Here is a 20,152-nt window from a genome sequence, read left to right on the forward strand (position 1 = left end):
GCCTCTGGGGATGAAGAATGGTGCATTGTGGGAAATGAGTGATGCAGATGCAAGTTGGGAGCAGACCGCATTTGGGTGCAATACTGTGTTGCTCTTCCAGGAGGACTGGATCCTTCTGAAGTGGTCACTCATAGTGGATGGTAAGTAAGAGAAACTATGACTACTGCTGGTCAGGTTCATTGATTTAAATAAGTGTGCAAAAGTGTTGAGCTCCTAGCTCCATACCATATAACCCCAAACAAAGAAGCATTCATTGGACCAGCTCTGTTTTCATAGGATGACCTGGACATTACAACATTGATCTCTGGTCCTCAGAGTTTAACAAAGGCTACTATGATCTATTACTATGATCTATTCCCCATGAGGAAAATTCCTCATCTTCCTCCTCATGTTTGTCTCTCCCACCAGTGTTCTTCACGAAAGAACACATTGGGTGACAAATGGCCTCACTTCTCAAAGGAAGCTGAAGTGGGAGCCTGGCTCTGGGCTAACCTCATGTCTAAGTGTGAGATGTTACTCTAATGAAGGAGAGACATGTTCTCCTTTGCAATAGCAACGTCTTTCCAGTTTAAACCATACACCAGTGGCACTGACAATATCCTGAAGAGGCCAAGGAGAAGAAGGACTCAGGAGAAGCGGCAGCCACTCCGAATTTAATAAACATGCACTACCAGTGAGGAACAACCACATTGCTCAGATGGCCACAACCACAGAGGCACAGATTCCACCCAAACCTATCAAGACACTGCAGGGCCACAAGACAGAGGTGCACAAGCCCGAAGCCACCGACCTGCTGAGATCATAGCTCACTTGTGAGTAGAGCCTCACTCACCACTGCAGGAGAACCAAGTAAAGGAACCATTTGCTGCCCTTCCAAGTCAGTAACTGCCCCTGCTGAAACCCTGAACAAGGTCTCTCAAAGAGGAGGAAGAGACAAGAGGCGTTAGACTTCCCCAGTGGACTGATTCACAGGGTGCTGTGACACGTGCAGAAGGCTAAAGTCTTGAGGACCACACCAAGTCCAGGGCTGAACAACCAAAGCCAATGATCAAGGACCTCAGAGGGTCTGCAAGGCACGCTGTTTGGGACCAGGACCTGAGACGTCTCGAGCATTAGATGCTGTGTTAGTGACTTTTCTCTCGCTGTGACCAAGTACCTGACAAGACGCAACTTAAAAAGGGTTTGCTTACAGTGTAAGGGCGCAGTCCATTACGGTTGGGGAAGTATGGTGCCTGAGGGAGGCTGCTTGCTCACATCTGGGTTGGTGGGAAAGGAGAGAAAGGAGAATTCAGTGCTTACACAGCTTTCTCTCTTTTCATTTTTTGTTGTTGTTGTTGTTGTTGTTGTTGTTCAGTCCAGGATCCTCGTCCATGGGATGATGCTCAATGTGGGCAGGTCCTCTTCTAATCCTCTCTGAAAATTCCCAGACACACAAAGGTGTCCCTCAATAATGTCCCTTACAATTCTTAGCCCAATCAAGTCGATGATGAAAGTTAACCATCATAGACGCCATATTTGAGAAATTGCCGGCCAGTGGGGGAGGGGACTGGCTGCCAGGGCTAACAATCTGAGTTTGATCCCGGGACCCACATGGTAGAAGGAGAGAACTGAGAACTGACTCCCACAAAGTGTCCCCTGACCTCCATATATGCCAACACACACACACACACACACACACACACACACACACACACACACACACACACACACAATAAATAATAAATGTTTTAAAGACCCATTGAAGAGCACAACAGTTAAAGAGAAATAAATGGGTTTTTTTTCTCTTAAGATGTATTATAACACAATCTAGTGAATTCAGCAAATGGTTATTACAGATTTGCTGTTCACTAAGAGTAAATTTTAAATATTCTCATCACTGAATGTGGTATTTGGATTGACAGATATGCTAATTATCTTGATTAAATCATTTTATATTGTTATATTCCAAAATGATGGCATAATTTTTAACCACATACACAGAGAAAGTGTATTTTATCAATTTTTTTAACTAAAATTTTTAAATAAAAGATTTTATACATGCCAAATGCATTAGTTCTTTTAAGTTGTCAAGGAGTACCAATAGAAAGAAAAGAGATATGAGTGTCACTGAGGAGGTGATGGCCAGAAATGAAACCATCCCAAGCTACAGATGGGGCTGTATGAGGGGTGAGGGGTGAAGGCTGAGGTGGGGAGGCTAAGGTGTGAAGCTGGGGTGGGAAGGCTGGGGTGTGAGTGCTGAGGTGGGAAGATGAGGTGGGAAGGCTGGGGTGTGAGTGCTGAGGTGTGAGGCTGAGGTGGCAAGGCAGGATGGAATGCTGAGGTGGGAATTCTGAGGTGTGAGGGCTGAGGTAGAAAAACTGAGGTGTGAGGTATGAGGCTGAGATGGGAGGCTGTGGTGGGAAATCTGAGATGTGAGGTCCAGGGTGGAAAGGCTGAAGTGAGAGGCCTGAGGTGCGAGGCTGAGGTGTGAAGACTTGCTATCTATGAAAGATCACTTGATTATCTATCCACATGGAAGAGTCAACACATTGGAAGTTGTCTGATTGTGAAAAGTCCTCAGGAGGCCTGGGAATTTTCCCTGGGTGTCCCCCAAGTTGTGGGTCCCTAAGAGCTCCTCAACAGAGTGTTTAGGAACCAATTCTGGTGATCTAGAATATGCCACTGCTTGTCAGAGCTGCTCACCAGGCACCACTCTGCATCACAATCAGGAGGTGTCAGGAGAGTGATGGGGTCCTCTGGAGGAGCCTCCTGAACTACCATGGTGGCTCTTCACCCTGCTGGGATTTGCACCCCCCCACACACACACACCTTAATTCAAATCTAGAGAATGACTTCATGCCAATAAACAAAAATAATTATCTCCAGTGTTGCCAGTCAACATAAGGGAGTGCCAAAGCTAGCTACAATTTCTCAGTCCCTTAGGCATACCACAAAGCAAACACACTTGCTGGCAAATTACAGCCACAGTTAAGTCTAAGCACCCTGACACTCTGAATTCACTAACAACTGACTGAGTGAAAATAGTCAGTTTAATATTACTCCGTGTATTATTATACATATATTATGGTAATTACATTGAGGGGAACGGTAAAAATACTAATCGTTGACCATCTCAGAGTTCAAATTTCCCTCATTTTTCATATGTAGAAAACAGTTTCCACCACTGTAACTATAGTGAGGTTTTAACATTATATGTTACACTTTTATCATTTTCGTGATCCTTCCATTTCACTACACATTTTAAAACTGGTCATTTTTAAAGGTTAGTAGCACTCCCTGGGGTAAACCGAGAACATGCACACACCTACTTCTCTATAGCTTGGCAGTGGGGGCTTTTTCACTCTCGTACTATAGTCCAAGCTACATAGAAGCTGTGAGCATGTGACTTGGTTCCCCTCATTCATAACGGCTTCAGCATAAGTTCACAGAAATGAAGCTGTAGGCTCAACGTGTTTTCTAAATGTTTCGCTAATCTTTATTGCTACAAAATTTGAATGTGCACATAAAACTTGAGTATGTAGGATTTGGGATTTCAGATTCCGTGAAAACCAAACACTTGAGGTAACTCTTCTGTAAACATATTTGAATGATCGGGACTCGGCACAGTCAGCTCTCTATGATCTACTAAAGGGGTGGGTTTGACGGGGTCTGATGGATCTGTCCAGAGCAGCGCTAAACTAGGTAGCTAAAGCCAGGGGCACAGCAGCTGCTCGGGGGAACTCCAAACCCCCTCAGTGGTGAGAGTAAAATACTTTCACGGATGAAAGATAAACATCATATGTTTTCTGTCATGTGTGGTTCCTAGATTTCATACAGATATATACAATCATGTACATATATGTGATGCAAAGGAAGAAATGAAACTGTCTAGGGGACTAGTATAGTGGGAAGGGAAGGGGAGGGGAAGAGAAGGAATGCGTTAGATGTACAATGTGTGTTGTGTGAAGTGTTCTTACACAACACAGTACTGTGTACAATGAGTACAAACGATACTGTTTTTTAAAAACACCTTTGCCTGTTGCAGATGCCAGAAAAAGAACTTTTCTTCCTCCCTCTCTCCCTCCCTCCTTCCCTCCCTTTCTCTCTCTCTCTCTCTCTCTCTCTCTCTCTCTCTCTCTCTCTCTCTCTCTCTCTCTCTGTCTCTGTCTGTCTCTCTCTCCAAGATGTGGTTTCTCTGTGAAGCCCTGGCTGTCCTGGAACTCTCTACATAGAAGAGGCTGGACTTAAACTCAGAGATCTGTCCGCCTCTGCCTCCTGAGTGCTGGAATTAAAGATGTGCGCCACCCAATATCAAAATGAATAAATAAATAAATACGTTCACTGATGGGATAATACATTCACAAAGCCCTAGAATTTGACGTTTTAAAGCCAATCCCTAAAGCAAGCTATGGAGCATGATAGTCCTTGGTTAAAACTTGGCTCAGCCCCTTGTCCCCGAGAAAGTCATGGGATCGTCCCTGCCGCCTTGAAGCCCACAGATGTGATGGTACACATATTTCATGATACTGACATGAGGATGAAAAGCCAGGACTGACATGACAAGTGTATGATGAGTGGCAGCTACTTACGTCATTATGCTTAATGATAATAGTCGATACGTCTAGAGGTTTAAACACTAATTTTGTGTGAGTATGTAATCATGTATATGTATGCATGTGTGTGTGTGTCCTTATGTATGCTTGCATACACATGTCTGCACATGCATGTGAAAGCTAAAAATCAACTTCAGATATCATCCATCATATTCTGTCCACCTTGTTTTTTGAGACAGTCTCTCATTGGTCTAAAACCCATGAATTAGACTAGGGTGGCTAGTCAGGGAGCCCCAGGGAGACCCCTGTCCCCACCACTCCAATACAAGGATTAAGCACACACCAACAAGCTCAGCTTTTTAATGTAAGTTCCAGGGACCAAGTTCAGTTCTCATGCTTACAAGATAAGCATTTTACCAGGGGAGCCACCTCCCCAGCTCTAAAATATTATATTGACAAAAATATTTCAATATGTAGGGAAAATGTCACAATGATCACATTTCCTGTAACAATAGTTGCTTGCCTGTGGAAAACTATTGCAGTGGGGTTAGTGCAGGATAGTAGACAGGGGTCTAGAGACCAGGTGATACCAAAGTGGGATGGGTCCAGTTTTAAGCAATGGTACAAATAACTAGGGACCTCCAACTGTCCTCACCTACACACCCACATTATGCAATGATTGAAAAGAAAGACATTAGGAACTTAATAAGAGGCTGGAAGTGATCCCGTCTCTATCAGTCAGAAAAGTGTTTGAACCCAGATGACCACACATGCATAAAACACAAAGAAGTTAAAGTGTAATGAGGAGGGGAGCTGGTCAATGGCGGTAGAAGACAGACTTGCAAAGACAACATTTAAAATGTGTGAGTGTCAATGACAGGAGACAGGAGTTGACTGCTCCTGTCCTGTTCTATAAAGGACCCAGCTGAGGACACACTTGAAAGCAAGCCAAGTAGGGCTCCCAGCCATTGTTCCTACCACCTCAGTGAACCTGGAGAGTGTCGCAGAGCACTCCGCCGTGGTAGCTCTGACTCTGCATGTACAGAGAACTGGGTCACATGACCTTATGGCAAACTTCATCTGATGCGTATGGACTAGAATAGCTTTAGGGCATTGGTTCTCAACTTTGGGGGTCAAACGACCCTTTCACAGTGGTAGCCTAAGACCATTGGAAAGCACAAATATTTACATTATGATTCCTAACAGTAGCAAAATTACAGTTATGAAGCAGCAACGGAATAATTTTACGGTTGGTGGTCACCACCACATGAGAAACTGTTGGAAAGTCGCAGCATTAGGAAGGTTAGGAACCACTGCTTTAGGGTAATCACGCTTCCCTACCGCAGCCCAACCTTGCAAGCACTTCTTAGGTATTACTGGGCAAACAAAGTGTGAGATCACATTGGTAGAGTCCTTGCCTAGAATGCACGAGGCCCTGGTTTCCTAGCACTTGGAAGGTAGAGGCAGGAAGACCTGGATTCCAAGGTCATCTTTGGCAATATAAAAATTTTCCAGACCAGCCCGGACTATATGAGGCTCAGAGATGGGAGGAGAGAAAGCGAGAAAGAACAACTTCAATCACACTGTGGGCATCCATGCACTTGTGATGACCCCAGGGATAAACATGGGGCTAGTGTGGTACACACTGGCCATGTGGAAGACCAGGAAGGGTCTGTGGTGACCTGCGACCACATCCCAGATCTGCTGTTGGTTGACCAGGGCACTGAACTAGTTAGTTAACTGTCTGTTTTCGTGTTTAAAAACAATGATTGATCTCCCCCTCTGTCGTGTTATTGTAAAAGTGAGATAAAGTAGTACATGTCTAACACAAAATAGGAGGTAAAAAAAAAAATTACTCCATTCTAATTTCCTTCAAGTTAAGAAATAAAAACACATTCTAACAATAAGACTTAAAAAAAATTATAACTGAAGCTGGGCATGGTGTCACATGCCTTTAATCCTAGCACTCAGAGGCAGAAGCAGGTGGACTCTGTGAGTTCAAGGCCAACCTGGCCTGCAAAGCAAGTTCCAGGGTATCCAGGGTTACACAAAGAAACCCTGTCTCAAAAAAATAAAATACATGCATACATATTATAACTGAAACCAACTTTAGTTGATACAAGAAAAGGATGAGAGAGGGAGGGAGGGGGAAGGAGGGGGAGGGAGGGGAGGGACAAGGGAGGACTTGTATGTCTCTAATTGCTCACTGGTGAGCAGTTTCCCCCAGACACCAAGGAGATGCTCTGTTGATCTGTTCACATGCACCCAGGATTGCCCAAGCACTTTATGAATATATATGTGATTTAGAACAATAGCCTGAGGGCCCTGGTGCCCCTGAAGGTCCTTCACTACAGCTGAGAGTGTGTGTGTGTGTGTGTGTGTGTGTGTGTGTGTGTGTGTGTGTGTGTGTGTGTGTGTTGCACTTCTCTAGAAACAAAGAGCTTATGGCAGAGTTTGACATGAGCTCTTATTTCCAACTCTTCAAGATCTAGCTTGTGTTTCCCTTGTAGAACCACCGGGTTTCCTGCTCAGAAAACACCAAGGAACACTTGGGATCCAATAGGGAGACAATCTCTGGCATTTCAGGTTCGGAGAACTCCTCCAGCCCGACAACGACAGACCTCAGATCTGTGCACAGGTGAGGAACGCCTCACCTTCATCACTGACTGATGGGGTGGGGGTGGGGGGGATAAAGAGCCCAGCTCTTCCATCATCTGCTACTTAAAGACAAACATCCCTCTCTGCTGGAGTGTCCCGTGTCCGGGAAGCCCAACTGTCTCCATTCGTTAGCCCTAAGCTGCTCTCTGTTCAGGTACTGAGCGGGGCACACACAAGCTGAGAACTATGAGCCTGGGCTCATCACCCTGTATGTATCTCCTCGCATATATTACATTTCTTTAGAAATTTCCACTTAGGTTTAGCTCGATCAGCGCCTGTAAATTATATGTCATGGGATGAAGCTAAGTCTTTAATTGGTGTTTCTTAAATAATTCTCAGATAGACTATCATTCACTGATATTTGGAGAAGTGAGGTTTTGGAGAGCAAATGTCAGAACAAGACCTGGCTTTGGGTCAGAATGCACTAGAATCCACCACTCTGCCATCTCAGAGTCCCAGCTTTCTATAGCTGTGGAAGACTCTGCGTCTTTCACAGAGGCAGAAAGGAAAGATAGTACAATCATCTGCATCCAGAGAGCATGGACCTGAGAAATCCCAGTGTCACAGTGAGAACTGTGGAGCACAGAGGAAGCCACCTCTCCTCCTAGAGACCTGCTCCAGCCAGTGACAAAATGTCTCAGAAATTAATGACTCCCACCATGGCCTTGACAGTCTGCAGAACAGTGAAGCAAGAACAAGGTGAGGACGTTCTGTCTGTAGGCCAGGCCCTGGAGCAGTCGGGGACCCCATGGCTGCTTTTGCTTTAGGTACAGGCTGACCATGTACTCAGACAAGCCTGGCAAACCCCTGTGCTCTGCAGGGTGACGCACTCGGCCTGTTTACTCATCTGCCCAGTTGGCTGTTTGTGCCAAGCTCTTCACTTGCTGACCATGATTGTATCCCCAGAAGCCTGGGCTGAGGCTGTTTGGATGCTATGATGGTGGGAATTGACATCACTGAGAGAGTTTTTCCTGGGCTCCAGAGATATCTCAGTCAGTAAAATGTTTGTCTTGCAAGGTTGAGACCCTAAGTTTGATCCCCAGAACCCACATAAAAAGTAGGGCATAGTGATGTGCTTTTATCCCAATACTGGGAAAGAAGAGATAGGGCCCCTGATAGTAGCCAGCCCAGTCTACTCAATGAGCTCCAGGGCAGTGAGAGACCCTGCCTCAAAAAAACAAAAAAAAAAAAACAAAACAAAACAAAAAAACAAAATAAAGTTAGATGGTGTCTGAGGAGCAACGCCCAAGGTCGTCCTCTGACCTCCACACTCATGACTACACACGTGCACGTGTGCCCACACGAACATGCACACACGGCTCTTCCAGCTCATTCTTCATCTTTCCTCCTCTGATAATTTGTAGTGATCACATCCGTCCACACTACCCCTCAACACGCTAATTCAGCTCCCACCCAGGAAAGGGGATAGAAACACCCTCACATAAGTTTAGGACAGTTCAAGCTCACCACAGACAAGGGCAGAGCAGGAGTGAACTTTCTCAGCCTCAGAGCTGTGGGTGTGCTGGGCTGGCTAACTATCTGTGCTATAATTGTTTGTGCTAAGAGCCCGTTCTGTGCATGGAGACGGTTGGACATCAGACCTGGCTTCTCCCCACTTGTCAGCAGTACCCCACCTCTTCATCATGACTATCAAACAGGTCTTCAGACATGGGCTAGGGCCCCCTGAGGGGCAAGCCAGCCCTGGTTGTGAACATCTGGCTAGAGCAGTGGTTCTTACAAGCCTCTGAACAGTGCTTATTTGGAAGGGTGTTGACATAGACTTCTGAGATCCACCCAGTTTCTCACCTGTCAGATTCCAGTTGGAGGCTGAGGATTTTTACAGTAAACACATGATGAAAGGTGCTTATCTGGATTCTATGCCCTGTTCTACCCCTGTGGCTGCTGGCAGTGGGCGAACCCATCACTCCTGTCCAGGGAATCCCTGACTCAGTAGATTTGTTTGTGCTCAGAACTTTTTTAAACCTTCCAAAGACCAAGCTATGCCCCCAGACCAGTTAAACGGCTGGTTTTAGAATGAAGCACAGGCCTCAGGACTTGTGGAGCTGTGGAGATCTTTTCAACATGAAGACTGACAGACTTCTATGCGAAGTCCCACTTCATCTCTGACTTACAGACTTGGGACGAGGCAGTTGACAGCCTCTTAGTACGCTTGTCATGTAAGTCCAGCTTGCACAGGAAAATGACAAGCCCTGCTCAGGACTGCATAATTGAACTCCTGAGGTTTGGAAAATCAGGACAGCTTCTCAGTGGTGGCATTCTGAAGTGTGCAGGTGTGCTGGCAATCGCCACCAGCTTACTGTCCTTGCCAGTAAAGGTCAGTAGAATATACTGTGCAGAGAAGGGGCTCTGAGGGACATGAGAACTCTTAATGAGTACCCTGTGTGAAGAGGACAGATTTCACACTCAGCTTTCATGGCTCCCCATGCAGACTTCCCAAGGGAGCTGCTTGGTCTCTGAACCTCAGCCTGCAGCTCTGAGAGAACATGGAAGAAGAGAAGTTGATGAGAGAGGAAGGCTCCTGATGGACAGTGCAGACTGGGACAGTGTGAGGTGAGTTGGGGAGGGGAAGACAATTCTCTTCTCTCTCGAGGTCTCAGCATCAGTATCTCTGATCATCAGCAGGCTTTTCTAACATCAAATACCTGACATTATAAAAATTAGGGCTATACCTTATGAGTATGGGGGTGTGAATGTCAATCCAACCATGGGATGAAATAATAAGACATAAAGACATAAAATCAGCCCAGAAAAAACATAGGAGTCAAAACAACCAAACCAACCTTGGGCTAGTACAGCCTATAATAGTAAACATATGGGTCACACCTATAAATCCCTTTATTCTTTCTAGTCACTCTTCAGTGCCTGTTGTCTGCTAATTCTGATCTCCACATGCTAGAAGAGATAAGAACAGAAAGCCTCATCTCTTCTGGGACAGTGTGAAAGAAAAAGAATTTCTTTGAGTAATTGTTCTGAGACAAACACACACACACACACACACACACACACACACACACACACACACACACTCACTCTTACAGATAAGCATGTACACACAGGCAGGCACCTGTCACATACATTGAAGGGCACATGTGTACATCGACTATAAGAACCCACCGAAGGAAGAAAACCCATGTTGGAATAAAGAAGGAAGCATTGCTGAGTCAGGCAAGAGTGCCAGCTCCCAAAGGGGATGTTGACTTCACATGACCACGGCATGGAGTGGAATAGAGGTAGTGGAGCCTCTGTGAGCAAACGTGCTTTCCAATCTACTCCACACATCTTCCATACACCTCCAGCACTGATCTTGAAACAGCACAATCCAAATTCTATGGAATAATATAAGAGAAAGAAATGCATAGTCCTTCACCTCAGATAGCATGCAGTCTGTGTGGGGCTATCCCTATCACACTACACCCTGTTTCAAGAGTCAAACCATGCAGACAGGGAACCTACACATGAGAGGGACTACAAGCACTTTGCAGAGAAGTATGTAGTTAGGACGAAAATGAAGTTGCTTGTGTGAAAAGAGTCCATACCATATCTGCTCTGGAAAAGGCACCCATCCTCATATCCCTATTCTACACTCACAATAACCCTGGGAAGTGAGTGCTAGGACCCCATGTTACAAAGAAGTATGTGTAAGCTACACAGTGGCGACAACATGGATGCCAGCAGCAGCCAGTGCTCAGGGGGATCAGTCCTCCTGCAGACATTCCCAGGTGTTCACCACTTAATGCTCTCATTCTTTGAGACAGGAACTTGGGACTGAGTAACCTGCCCAAGTCACATAGCTGAGAATCAGTGGACCTTGGTCAGGAGCCCAAGCAACTTGCTAACATCTTAACCACAAGCTTTAAACTGAATAAAACCTGAAAAGGACATTCAGCTAGATCAGAATAAAAATATTACAGTGTGTGAGCTCCTAGGCTTGCTAATTTGCCTCAATGGAGGGAAGGGGAGGGAAAAGATTTCCTGCAGAGATTCCCCAGGGGTGATTGCAGCTGCAGGAGGCATTCTGTGCTGTCTTGAGAGTCTTTGGCGGTCATGATGTAGCAGGATTGCCACTGGCATTTAGAGGGTACAGTAAGGTATGGCGCTAAGTGTTCTACAATACACAGGGCATCACTGACTGCAAAGGATTACCCAGCCGTGAATGCCCATGGTGCTGGGGTTGAGAAAGTCCGCTGCAGAACAGCTGTGAAGATTCCAGCTGTAGCTGACAGGTCAAGTTTGTGGGCCATGTTTCATATTGCTCACCAATAAGAAGAAGATAGTAGACCAGGTCCCTTGCAGATATAAAAGCTGAGATGTTTGAGACATAAAGCAAGTTGTGCTTACAAAAATCATAAAACTTCTCGATCCTTTTAGGGGAAAGTCTTAAATGCATCTGAAACTTCATTTTTATTTTAGTGCAAGGTCAGTGGATCAGGGGACCATTGACAAGACAGTTTGATACTGTTCCCAAGAGGAGGGAATGTGTTTTGCCACACAAGGCCACACCGGAAAGCACTATATGGTTGGTCAGGAGTCAGAGGGAGAGAACAGAAAGTATAGATAAACTCTTCCTGGTTTGTTGTTATTTTTGGTTTGAGGAAAATTCTTGTGTATCCCAGGCTGGCCTCAAATTCACTGTGTAGACAAAGATGACCTTGAACTTTTGATCTCCCTGTCTCTACCCACCCCCACACACACACACACTGCTGGTATTACAGGTATGTGCCACTGCGTCTGGTTTGTGTAGTGCTGAAGATCAAACCCAGGGCTTGTGCGTGCTAGGCAAGCACTCTACCAACTGCACTACAGCCCCGTTGACTCTTCCTCAGTTTTGTCTGATTGTTGTTGGTTTGTTTTCTCTGAAAATGAATGAGCAAGGTAGGTAAGCAGTGGTATAGGCATGGTTCAAATGATTTGGGCTGGCTCTGGGTATAGGCATCATTTCTAATTGCCCAGAATCTTGTCCTGGGATCATCTAAGATAAGATGATAGGTGTCCCAGACTGTGACCCCTGATACTAGAAAACTATGGACTGTAGACTCTAGAATGGAAGGTTTGCATATAAAAGGCATGCTGGCAGGCATTGTTAGGAGTTAGCCCTGGGAGGCATCATTCATTTTGACTTAGTGCTGTCTGCAATGGTTGGTTCTAACAGTGCTCTTCTGTGCTCTACTCCTGAGACAGCCTTTAGAGTAGCCGCTGGGATCCTGGGGTAGTCGAGCTCAGAACTTGTTGGAATCAGATCCGAGATCTTTGTGCCTAGCAGGGCTAGCCTAAGAACGGTGCAGCTGAAGCTGTAAACAGGGCTCCGTTGCAGAGCTCTAAGAGCCAAGAAAAGCACCATGGAGAGCTGCTTCCTGCTTCCTGCTTCCTGCTTCCTGCTTCCTGCTTCCTGCTCCTGCTCCTGGCTGTCTTACTGTGGGACAGTCCTGGCTTCACCATCAGTAGTACAATCAGGCTGGGGTCTAGTTAGTGGCTCTCAACCCAGATCACCCATCACAGCAGTCTGTGACAAGGATGGTGCTGTATCTCAGTGGGTAGAGTACTTGCTTAGTATGCAAGAAGCCTGGGTTCCATCCCTTGCATCTCATGAAAGCAAACATCAGGGCACATGCCTAGAATTTCACCCGGGATGTGAAGGCAGGAGAATCAGCAAGGTTCAAAGTCATCCTTGGCTATACAGTGAGTTTGAGGCCAGTCTGGTTGCATGACAGCTTGTCTTAAAACGATTGATTAATTAATTAATTAATTAAAAAACAGCAAGCAGTCAGTCTTGGAGACTAGATTCAGGGATGAGATACAGTCACTCAGCTTGCTCAGCCCTGGTAGTGATTCTCACAGGAGTGTTGAACTTAGGCTCTGCCGTGTTCCAGAGACCCACCTGCCAGCAGCAGTGGTCTCCTGCACCCACAGCTCCTTCAGGGAACTCTGGGTGGTTCTTTATTTTCCTTCAGTCATCCCACTCAAGTCATTTGCTGCCAGACCCCAGCAGCTAGTCAAGGCATTCCCTGGGATACAGGATGCTGGGAACAGTGTTCCAGCCTGCCATGGTGAACAGAGGAATTTGCCTGAAGGGGAACGGGCCTATAACCTCATCCTAGCATCAGAAATTAACCTGATCGTATCCCTTCTCTGGTCCCCACAAACTGCTTTTGGGTGACTTGTTTCCCATCATAGCTTCCCTAAGCTGTTCCTTGAGAGTGGAGCTCACCTGAATGAATGCAGTCTGAGGGCGGAGGACCCATTGTCTCTGGTGCTCCTAAGAGACCTTACTACAGTTGCTTTCCCTATTCCTTGCAAGGGAGCCCATGTGTTTATATTTACGGAGCCCAGTGGGCATCAGAATGTTGCAGGGGCTTTGAGTACTGAGACAAGACTCATTTATGAAACTGTTGAAGATCAGAAAACAACAGTATGAAGATGACCACATAGTGTCAGAACCCATAGAAAGCAATCACTGCATCAGAGCACAAAAACCCAAATGTGAGTTTCCTGGTGGCCAGGACCACAAGGGAAGTGTGGGGCTGGGCAGTTTGGGCAGATGACAAAATGCCCCTTTTCAGCAATGCCCACAGCTCTTGCTTGTAAGAAAAATGAGTCACACAAACCCTCATATCAACAAGAGTGTCGAACCATATAATTCACACATGTGTGGACCTAGCCCTTGGGTCGGCCATAAGTCTGTAAAATAGTTTCCTGTGTGCATGTTTGCTTAGAACTGAAAATATTAATAATTATGCGTATCTCACGAGTGGAGGGGGGCATATTGTGATGTGCTGGTTTTTTCCCAAGCATCCCTGCTTTCTCTGTGGGATGGAAAGTTAAACTGTTAGTCTGTAGTCTTTCTTCTTTCGTAGCACACATTTGGAGTAGTGTGTTTCCCTCTGAACACTGTTCTCACTCCAGGCCATGCTTTCAATAACGGTTTCCCTTTGAAATAATGACCCTAGAAATACCGGCAAGAACATTAATGACAAAGTATGTCTGCCGCCCCTCCGGCTCCCCGGGTGATCCCTTGGGCTCTCTGGCTGTTCTCTTCTCACCTCAACCCTTCTCCCTCTCTCTGGTGAAGAACTGGTTCTCTCTCCCCACAGGGCAGCTCAGCAGGAGATGGGCAGCAAGCACTGGAATTACTCCACCACTGGCTTTGTCCTCACGAGCCTTTTTAACAACAGCCAGCTACACCTGTTTCTGTTCAGCATGGTGGTGTTGGTCTACATCCTTGCCATGGCTGGCAACACGGCCATGGTGCTTCTGATTTGGATGGACACCCGGCTCCACACACCCATGTACTTCCTCCTCAGTCAGCTGTCTTTTCTGGACGTCTTCTTTACGTCAGTCACTGTCCCCAAGATGATAGTGGGCTTTCTCTTTGGCTGGACAAGCATCTCCTTTGGGGGCTGTGGGGCACAGATGTTTTTCTTTATGTTCCTGGGGGCTGCAGAGTGCCTCCTGCTGGCCCTCATGGCTTATGACCGCTACGTGGCCATCTGCAACCCTTTGCGCTACCCGGTGCTCATGAGTCGCCGGGTGTGCCTGCTCATGGTTGTGGCCTCCTGGCTGGGAGGATCCCTCAACGCCTCAGTCCAGACCTCTCTGACCCTTCAGTTCCCCTACTGTGGCTCTCGGAAGATCTCTCACTTCTTCTGTGAGGTGCCCTCGCTGCTGATGCTCGCCTGTGCAGACACAGAAGCCTATGAACAGGTACTCTTCGTGACAGGCGTGGTGGTCCTCCTGGTACCCATTACCTTCATCACCACCTCCTACGCTCTCATCCTGGCTGCTGTGCTCCGGATGCGTTCTGTGGAGGGGCGTCAGAAGGCCCTCGCCACATGCTCTTCCCACCTGACAGTTGTCAATCTCTTCTACGGGCCCCTTGTCTATACCTACATGCTACCTGCTTCCTATCACTCCCCGGGCCAAGATGATGTAGTATCCGTCTTTTACACCGTTCTCACACCCATGCTTAACCCTGTCATCTACAGCCTCAGGAACAAGGAAGTAACAGGGGCAATGAAGAAGGCGATGGGAAGGTGTGGGGTCAGTAGGAACGCATGAGACCTGAGAGAGGCCTGGAGGCAAGCACCTCAGCTCATCATCATCATCATCTGCACTGACTGCTAAGGCATGTCTCTTTGAGAAGGGCCTCCATATCTGGAACTTCAGGATCCTATTCTGGGACTCCTCCGTGGCCCGGGAAGTCAACCCCCCAACTCACATGCAGAGGAGTGAAAGGAGAAGCCATTGCCCCCCTGCAGCTACCGTTTTCTTTCTGCAGAGAGTTGTCTACACTGTCTCCCCTCCACCTCAGCAAACCCCAGGCTTCTTTGTGGACCACAGCGGTAACCCATCCTCACTGTATCGCTGAGCATCTGAGAGCTTCCCCTCCAGCCCCAGTAAAAGTCAAAGACCCACAAATCCTCTCGTCCCTGGCTATTTCCTCAACCTTCTCTATTGGCACCCTGTCTTCAAGCATGCTGTCCTGGCCGTACACCCTCAGCACAAGCCCTCAGCAGAGTCCTGCGTGGTCAGAATAGCACCTGACATTTTCAGATAGCTTCTCTGTCTCTTGCTTAGAAACTGCTTAAAGCACCAGAGACACCTGCATCGCTCATCCCATCCACAGCGGCTTTCTGGCCTCATCCCATCATCTTCTACTCATCCCATTTGTGGATTTAAGGTGTTCCCCCCCCCCCCCCGCGCCACATTAGATTTCGCAGACCCAGAAGTCAGAGAATTTGCTCTTTAATGCCACATTGTCAGTTTCTAGGAGGGAACCTGGAACATATGATCAATAATAAATACTGTATCGATACATAACTTCAAAAAAATAACATTTCCTTGCCAGGCCTCCGTAGTGCTGGTCCTGTTTCCAGCTTCTTGGAAATTGTTCCTGCCTTGGCAATGACTCCATGTCCCTGAATCTTCTCCTTCTGGCCTAGTCTTTCCTATTAAATGATAAAGGTCTTTAAAGCCTAGGGCTAGACCCTTCTCTCCTCAACACCCCCACCCCCATCTAATGCCATGGCTTCCATCATCACCTGGCTCCGAAGATACCCATGCATATTGACAGTCAGCCAGACTCCCCCTCCCCATCCGTCAGCACACACCCGCTACCCCAGCACACCCACAGACTATTTCAGAGGCATTTCAAACTCATCCTTCCATGAAGCTCTGTGAAGTCCAGCTATTTAGCTTCATCTGACACCCCACGCTCTCCCAACCTCCTCCCCACTCTCCTCCCCACAGCTTCCGGTTAGTAGAAGTCTATTAGGGAAGCTACTTCTCCACTGTGATTGGTTAATCCCTGGACATTCTACAGTTTCTGATAGTTACATTATTTTAGCCACCCTAGGCCATAGCAGACTACAAGACTTGCCCCTTTGTTTTGGCTGAATAATGTCCCATTGCCTTTCACATGACACCTTTTCTTTATCCATTCATCCATGGATGGTTGCTTCAAGAAACTACTTGGATTTTCTGCAGTTGATGGGAAATCAATGCTTCAGCGATGGGGTTGGTGGGTGAGCAAGAGTTCCGATATCTCTAAGATCTGTGATCCAGTTAACACACACTAACAGCATGCTCATGGCCAAGGCACAGTGTTAGGGTCTGGCGGTCACGTACCTGCATAAAACACCTCCCACAAAAAGTTCAGTGTCAGACAGGCTGACATTAGAAAATGCCCTGAAATGAGGAATTGCTTGCCCACCAGAGGGAATGGGGGGAGTGAGGAATGGGTATCAGTTAAAAGTACATAGGTACTTCTCATCAGAGACAGTAGGGAAAGCAACCAGCCACAAGAAGACATCTTTAACGCATAGAGTGAGGTGGAGGGAACAGAAACCCCAATTATCCACGCCTCTCATTTCTCAGAACTGCTGAAATCCCCTGCCAAGATTTCTCGGGTCACTTGGGAACTTGAGGCCCTGGAATCTCATTGGCCAAGGCTCCAAGAAGGCGGGAAGAGTTTAAGATATAGACCAATGAGAACAGGCAGATAATCTGGAGGCCCTCTGCACGCATGCGCAATGCAGTTTGGCCATCTTAAGGAAGAGCAGCGCTTGGGGATTCCAGCACCCGGTACTGGTTCTTGGTTTTACACTAGCCACCCAACCTTCCTAGTTCATCCAGAGGACATGGGCACCTCTTAAGCTACCCCTACCCTCCCACTACAGTTTAGCCATGTGAAAAGGAGGAGAACGGGCCAGAGTTCCCTTCAGGCCGTACAAGTCTAAGTCATGTCTCTGAGTCCAGGTGCCCCCAGGGCCCAGCTGTCAGCACCGCCCACCCAGCTGCTGAGCCCATGGGCTCAGTTTAGGACGTGTAAAGCCCTGGTTCCCGTTGTAAGCGGCTTTGGACTGGGAACCAGTGCTGCCCACATGGAGGAAGGGGTGAGCCGGGGTGGCCGGGCCATGTTGCTTTACATGTACTCCACCTGACCCTGCTCTCTCCACAGAGACGGAACCTAACAGCCTGGGCCATGCACCTAGCCACCCCGAGCAGGCTTCTCTTGGCCTGTAGCCTCGCCTTCATGCCCTTCTCTACAGGTGAGGGTGAGACGGAGCCATCCTGTACCCCCAGCCTATCCCAGCTTGCATTTCTGTATTCTCCACATCCCTCCCCGTGAGTTCCCTTTTGCGTTCCCTATCCCACTCCAACTTATATCCCACATCTCCACCTCCTTCGCCATTCCCAACAGCCGTGTCCTCCCAATCCCAATGCGTTGCTCCCTCGGCACCACCTTCTCCTGCACTGTGCCCTGCCTGGCACCTGCAGTGAACTAGGGCTCATGGTTTCTGCCCGCAGATCGGGTGTGATCTACTCGGCAGTGCTCTGGACAGAGTCCTGAGTGTCTCCTCCTGACTACCTGGCTTGAGGGAACAGCTGAGCCTATCTGCATCCTTTGTCTCTTCTAGAGAGTTAGGGATGTGATTTCAGCCCCTTGGAGTGTGAACTCAGACTAACACAATGCCAGCCCCTCACTAAGTTCTCAGAGCTTTTCACTGGTTTGGTAGAAGTGATGTCTTGTTGAGAGAAGATAAAGTGTGCTGTGGTGTAAGGCTTCTGGCTAAGTGATTCTGCTTCTCTCCTGTTTTCCCTGAGAACTGAGTGCATTGTGTAGGCACCCACTACCGGGCGAGCACAAGGGGTTCTGGATTCAGCTTTGAGGCCTGGTCATGTGGTTAGTGCAGTATGGTCAGTGCAGTATGGTCATTTATGTGCTTGTTTTGTTGTTGTTATTGTTGAGACAGGGTCTCCCGTAATCCAGGCTGGTCTCAATCTCAGAGAAATCCCCTTGCCTCATCCCACATGTTGCAATCACAGATACGAGCCATACTTATTTTTAAAGCTAGTTTTATATCTACATGTGTGTGTGCCTGTGGGTGTGTGTGCATATGTGTGTGGAACCTAGGGCCTCATATATGTCAGACAATCACTCTACCACTGAGCCACCCCACCTCCTTGTGGGGAGCTGAGGAAGCCTTGAGTGGATGTGTGAAGAGCAGATGAAGTCCTGAGTGAGGGTGTATCGTTGGCATGGGTGTGGTCATGTCAAGGACCAGTGCATCCAACCCATGGGAAATTGGCAAAGCCTTCCCCATCCCCTACTACCCAGGTCAGGCTCAGAGGGATGGCAAAGCCTTCTACTGGTCCCAGTGCAAAGTGCAACATATTGGCAGTGTGTAAAAAAAAAAACTAGCAGCCTCAGCTTCCTCCTTCCAGATGTTAGCATCCTCTCCCCACAGAGGTTAGCTAGCTCCTCCCCTCCATGCTGTAAATAATAAACATGTTGAGCTTCTGGACTGCTTTGGCTCCATCACAGTACACACAGCCCACCTGACCCCAGCTTTTCTGTATGTATGTCTGTGTGTCTGTCCTCTCCTCATTGTTTTGGCTCTAGTCAGGTCAAGGCATCAAGTCATGTGAGACACCCTAACTCTGCCCCCCTAATGATGTGATTATTCATTTCCCCTTTGATGACAGATCCTCCCACGCCAGCCACACAGACACTCAGCCCACTAATTCAACGGTCAGGGCCTGCCCATGTGCACTTCATAATTTTCATCCCCCCCCCCTCCCCATCTGTAAGTTCTCATTTCTTTGGCAGGGAAAGAGAGGGATGACTGACTGGTCATGCACATGCCACCTACCCCTTTGCACTCACACTAACGGATCCATCCGCACAGTAAAAACAGTCACCAGGAAGAGTTTGCAAGGAGCCAATTTAGGATGCTCCTGTAAACAAAAGATAAGCATAGTTTTGTTCGCAGAGACTCTGGGCAAAGCCTCCATCTCCAGCAGCCCCAGTGGGCTCAGCCACCTGCCCCAGTGCTCCAATTAGAGGAACAAAATAGCAGAAAGCAAACGTTTTGATGCAGGACTGTTGGTACCTAAGAAAGGTCAGGAGGGAGGTGGAGGCTCCAGTGGGCACCTCCTCATGGTTCTCGTGCCTCAGCCCTTGGGGTAACAGGCTCAAGGAGAGTTAGAGGGAGATGGCCTAGAGCAGTTCTGCGGAGAGCACTGCCTCTCCTCTTCCTCCTTCCTCTTCTCTTCCTTGCACAGCCTCTGCCTCTCCATTCATAGCTCCCGTCACTCCCTACTCTGCCTAGGCCATCTCTCGCTAGCATAGCCAAGCCCTGTCATAACCAGTGGCAGACATGGGGACACACAGAGACACAGATTTGTTGCCTTACATCTGAGAGGATGTTATAGATCCCCAGAGGCAGGGGATACGGGGAAAACAGGCTCCACTTTGTTGATTTGGGCCATTCTGAGGGCACCCTGTGATTCCAAGGCCAAATCCTTCTCTGCAAGTGTTTGGAACTAAACCTCCCCTGGGCCTCCACTCAAAATAACCCCTTTTCATCGAGGGTCTCTCCGACCCCCTGTGCACTGCAGCCCTACCCTGAACTCCATGACACAGTCCCTTCCCTCTGTAGCCT

The 20,152-nt window shown here is 47.6% G+C and overlaps 1 protein-coding gene across 1 annotated transcript; it reads left to right on the top strand.

Annotated features, from left to right (window-relative positions):
* Window positions 1-14,315: 14,315 nt before the first annotated feature.
* LOC128123343 (olfactory receptor 2T27-like) lies at window positions 14,316-15,263 on the top strand. Its single transcript, XM_052759637.1, has one exon. The coding sequence runs from the start codon at window positions 14,316-14,318 to the stop codon at window positions 15,261-15,263; it is 948 nt and encodes a 315-aa protein (XP_052615597.1).
* The last annotated feature ends 4,889 nt before the right edge of the window (window positions 15,264-20,152 follow it).

Source organism: Peromyscus californicus, unplaced genomic scaffold (genome assembly GCF_007827085.1).
Source record: "Peromyscus californicus insignis strain IS unplaced genomic scaffold, ASM782708v3 Scaffold_3__1_contigs__length_106647218, whole genome shotgun sequence".
In the NCBI taxonomy this organism is placed as follows: Eukaryota; Metazoa; Chordata; class Mammalia; order Rodentia; family Cricetidae; genus Peromyscus; species Peromyscus californicus.

What these genes read in the sequence shown, in the direction of transcription:
- LOC128123343 (XM_052759637.1), top strand. Translation starts at nt 14,316, where the DNA reads ATGGGCAGCAAGCACTGGAATTACTCCACCACTGGCTTTGTCCTCACG.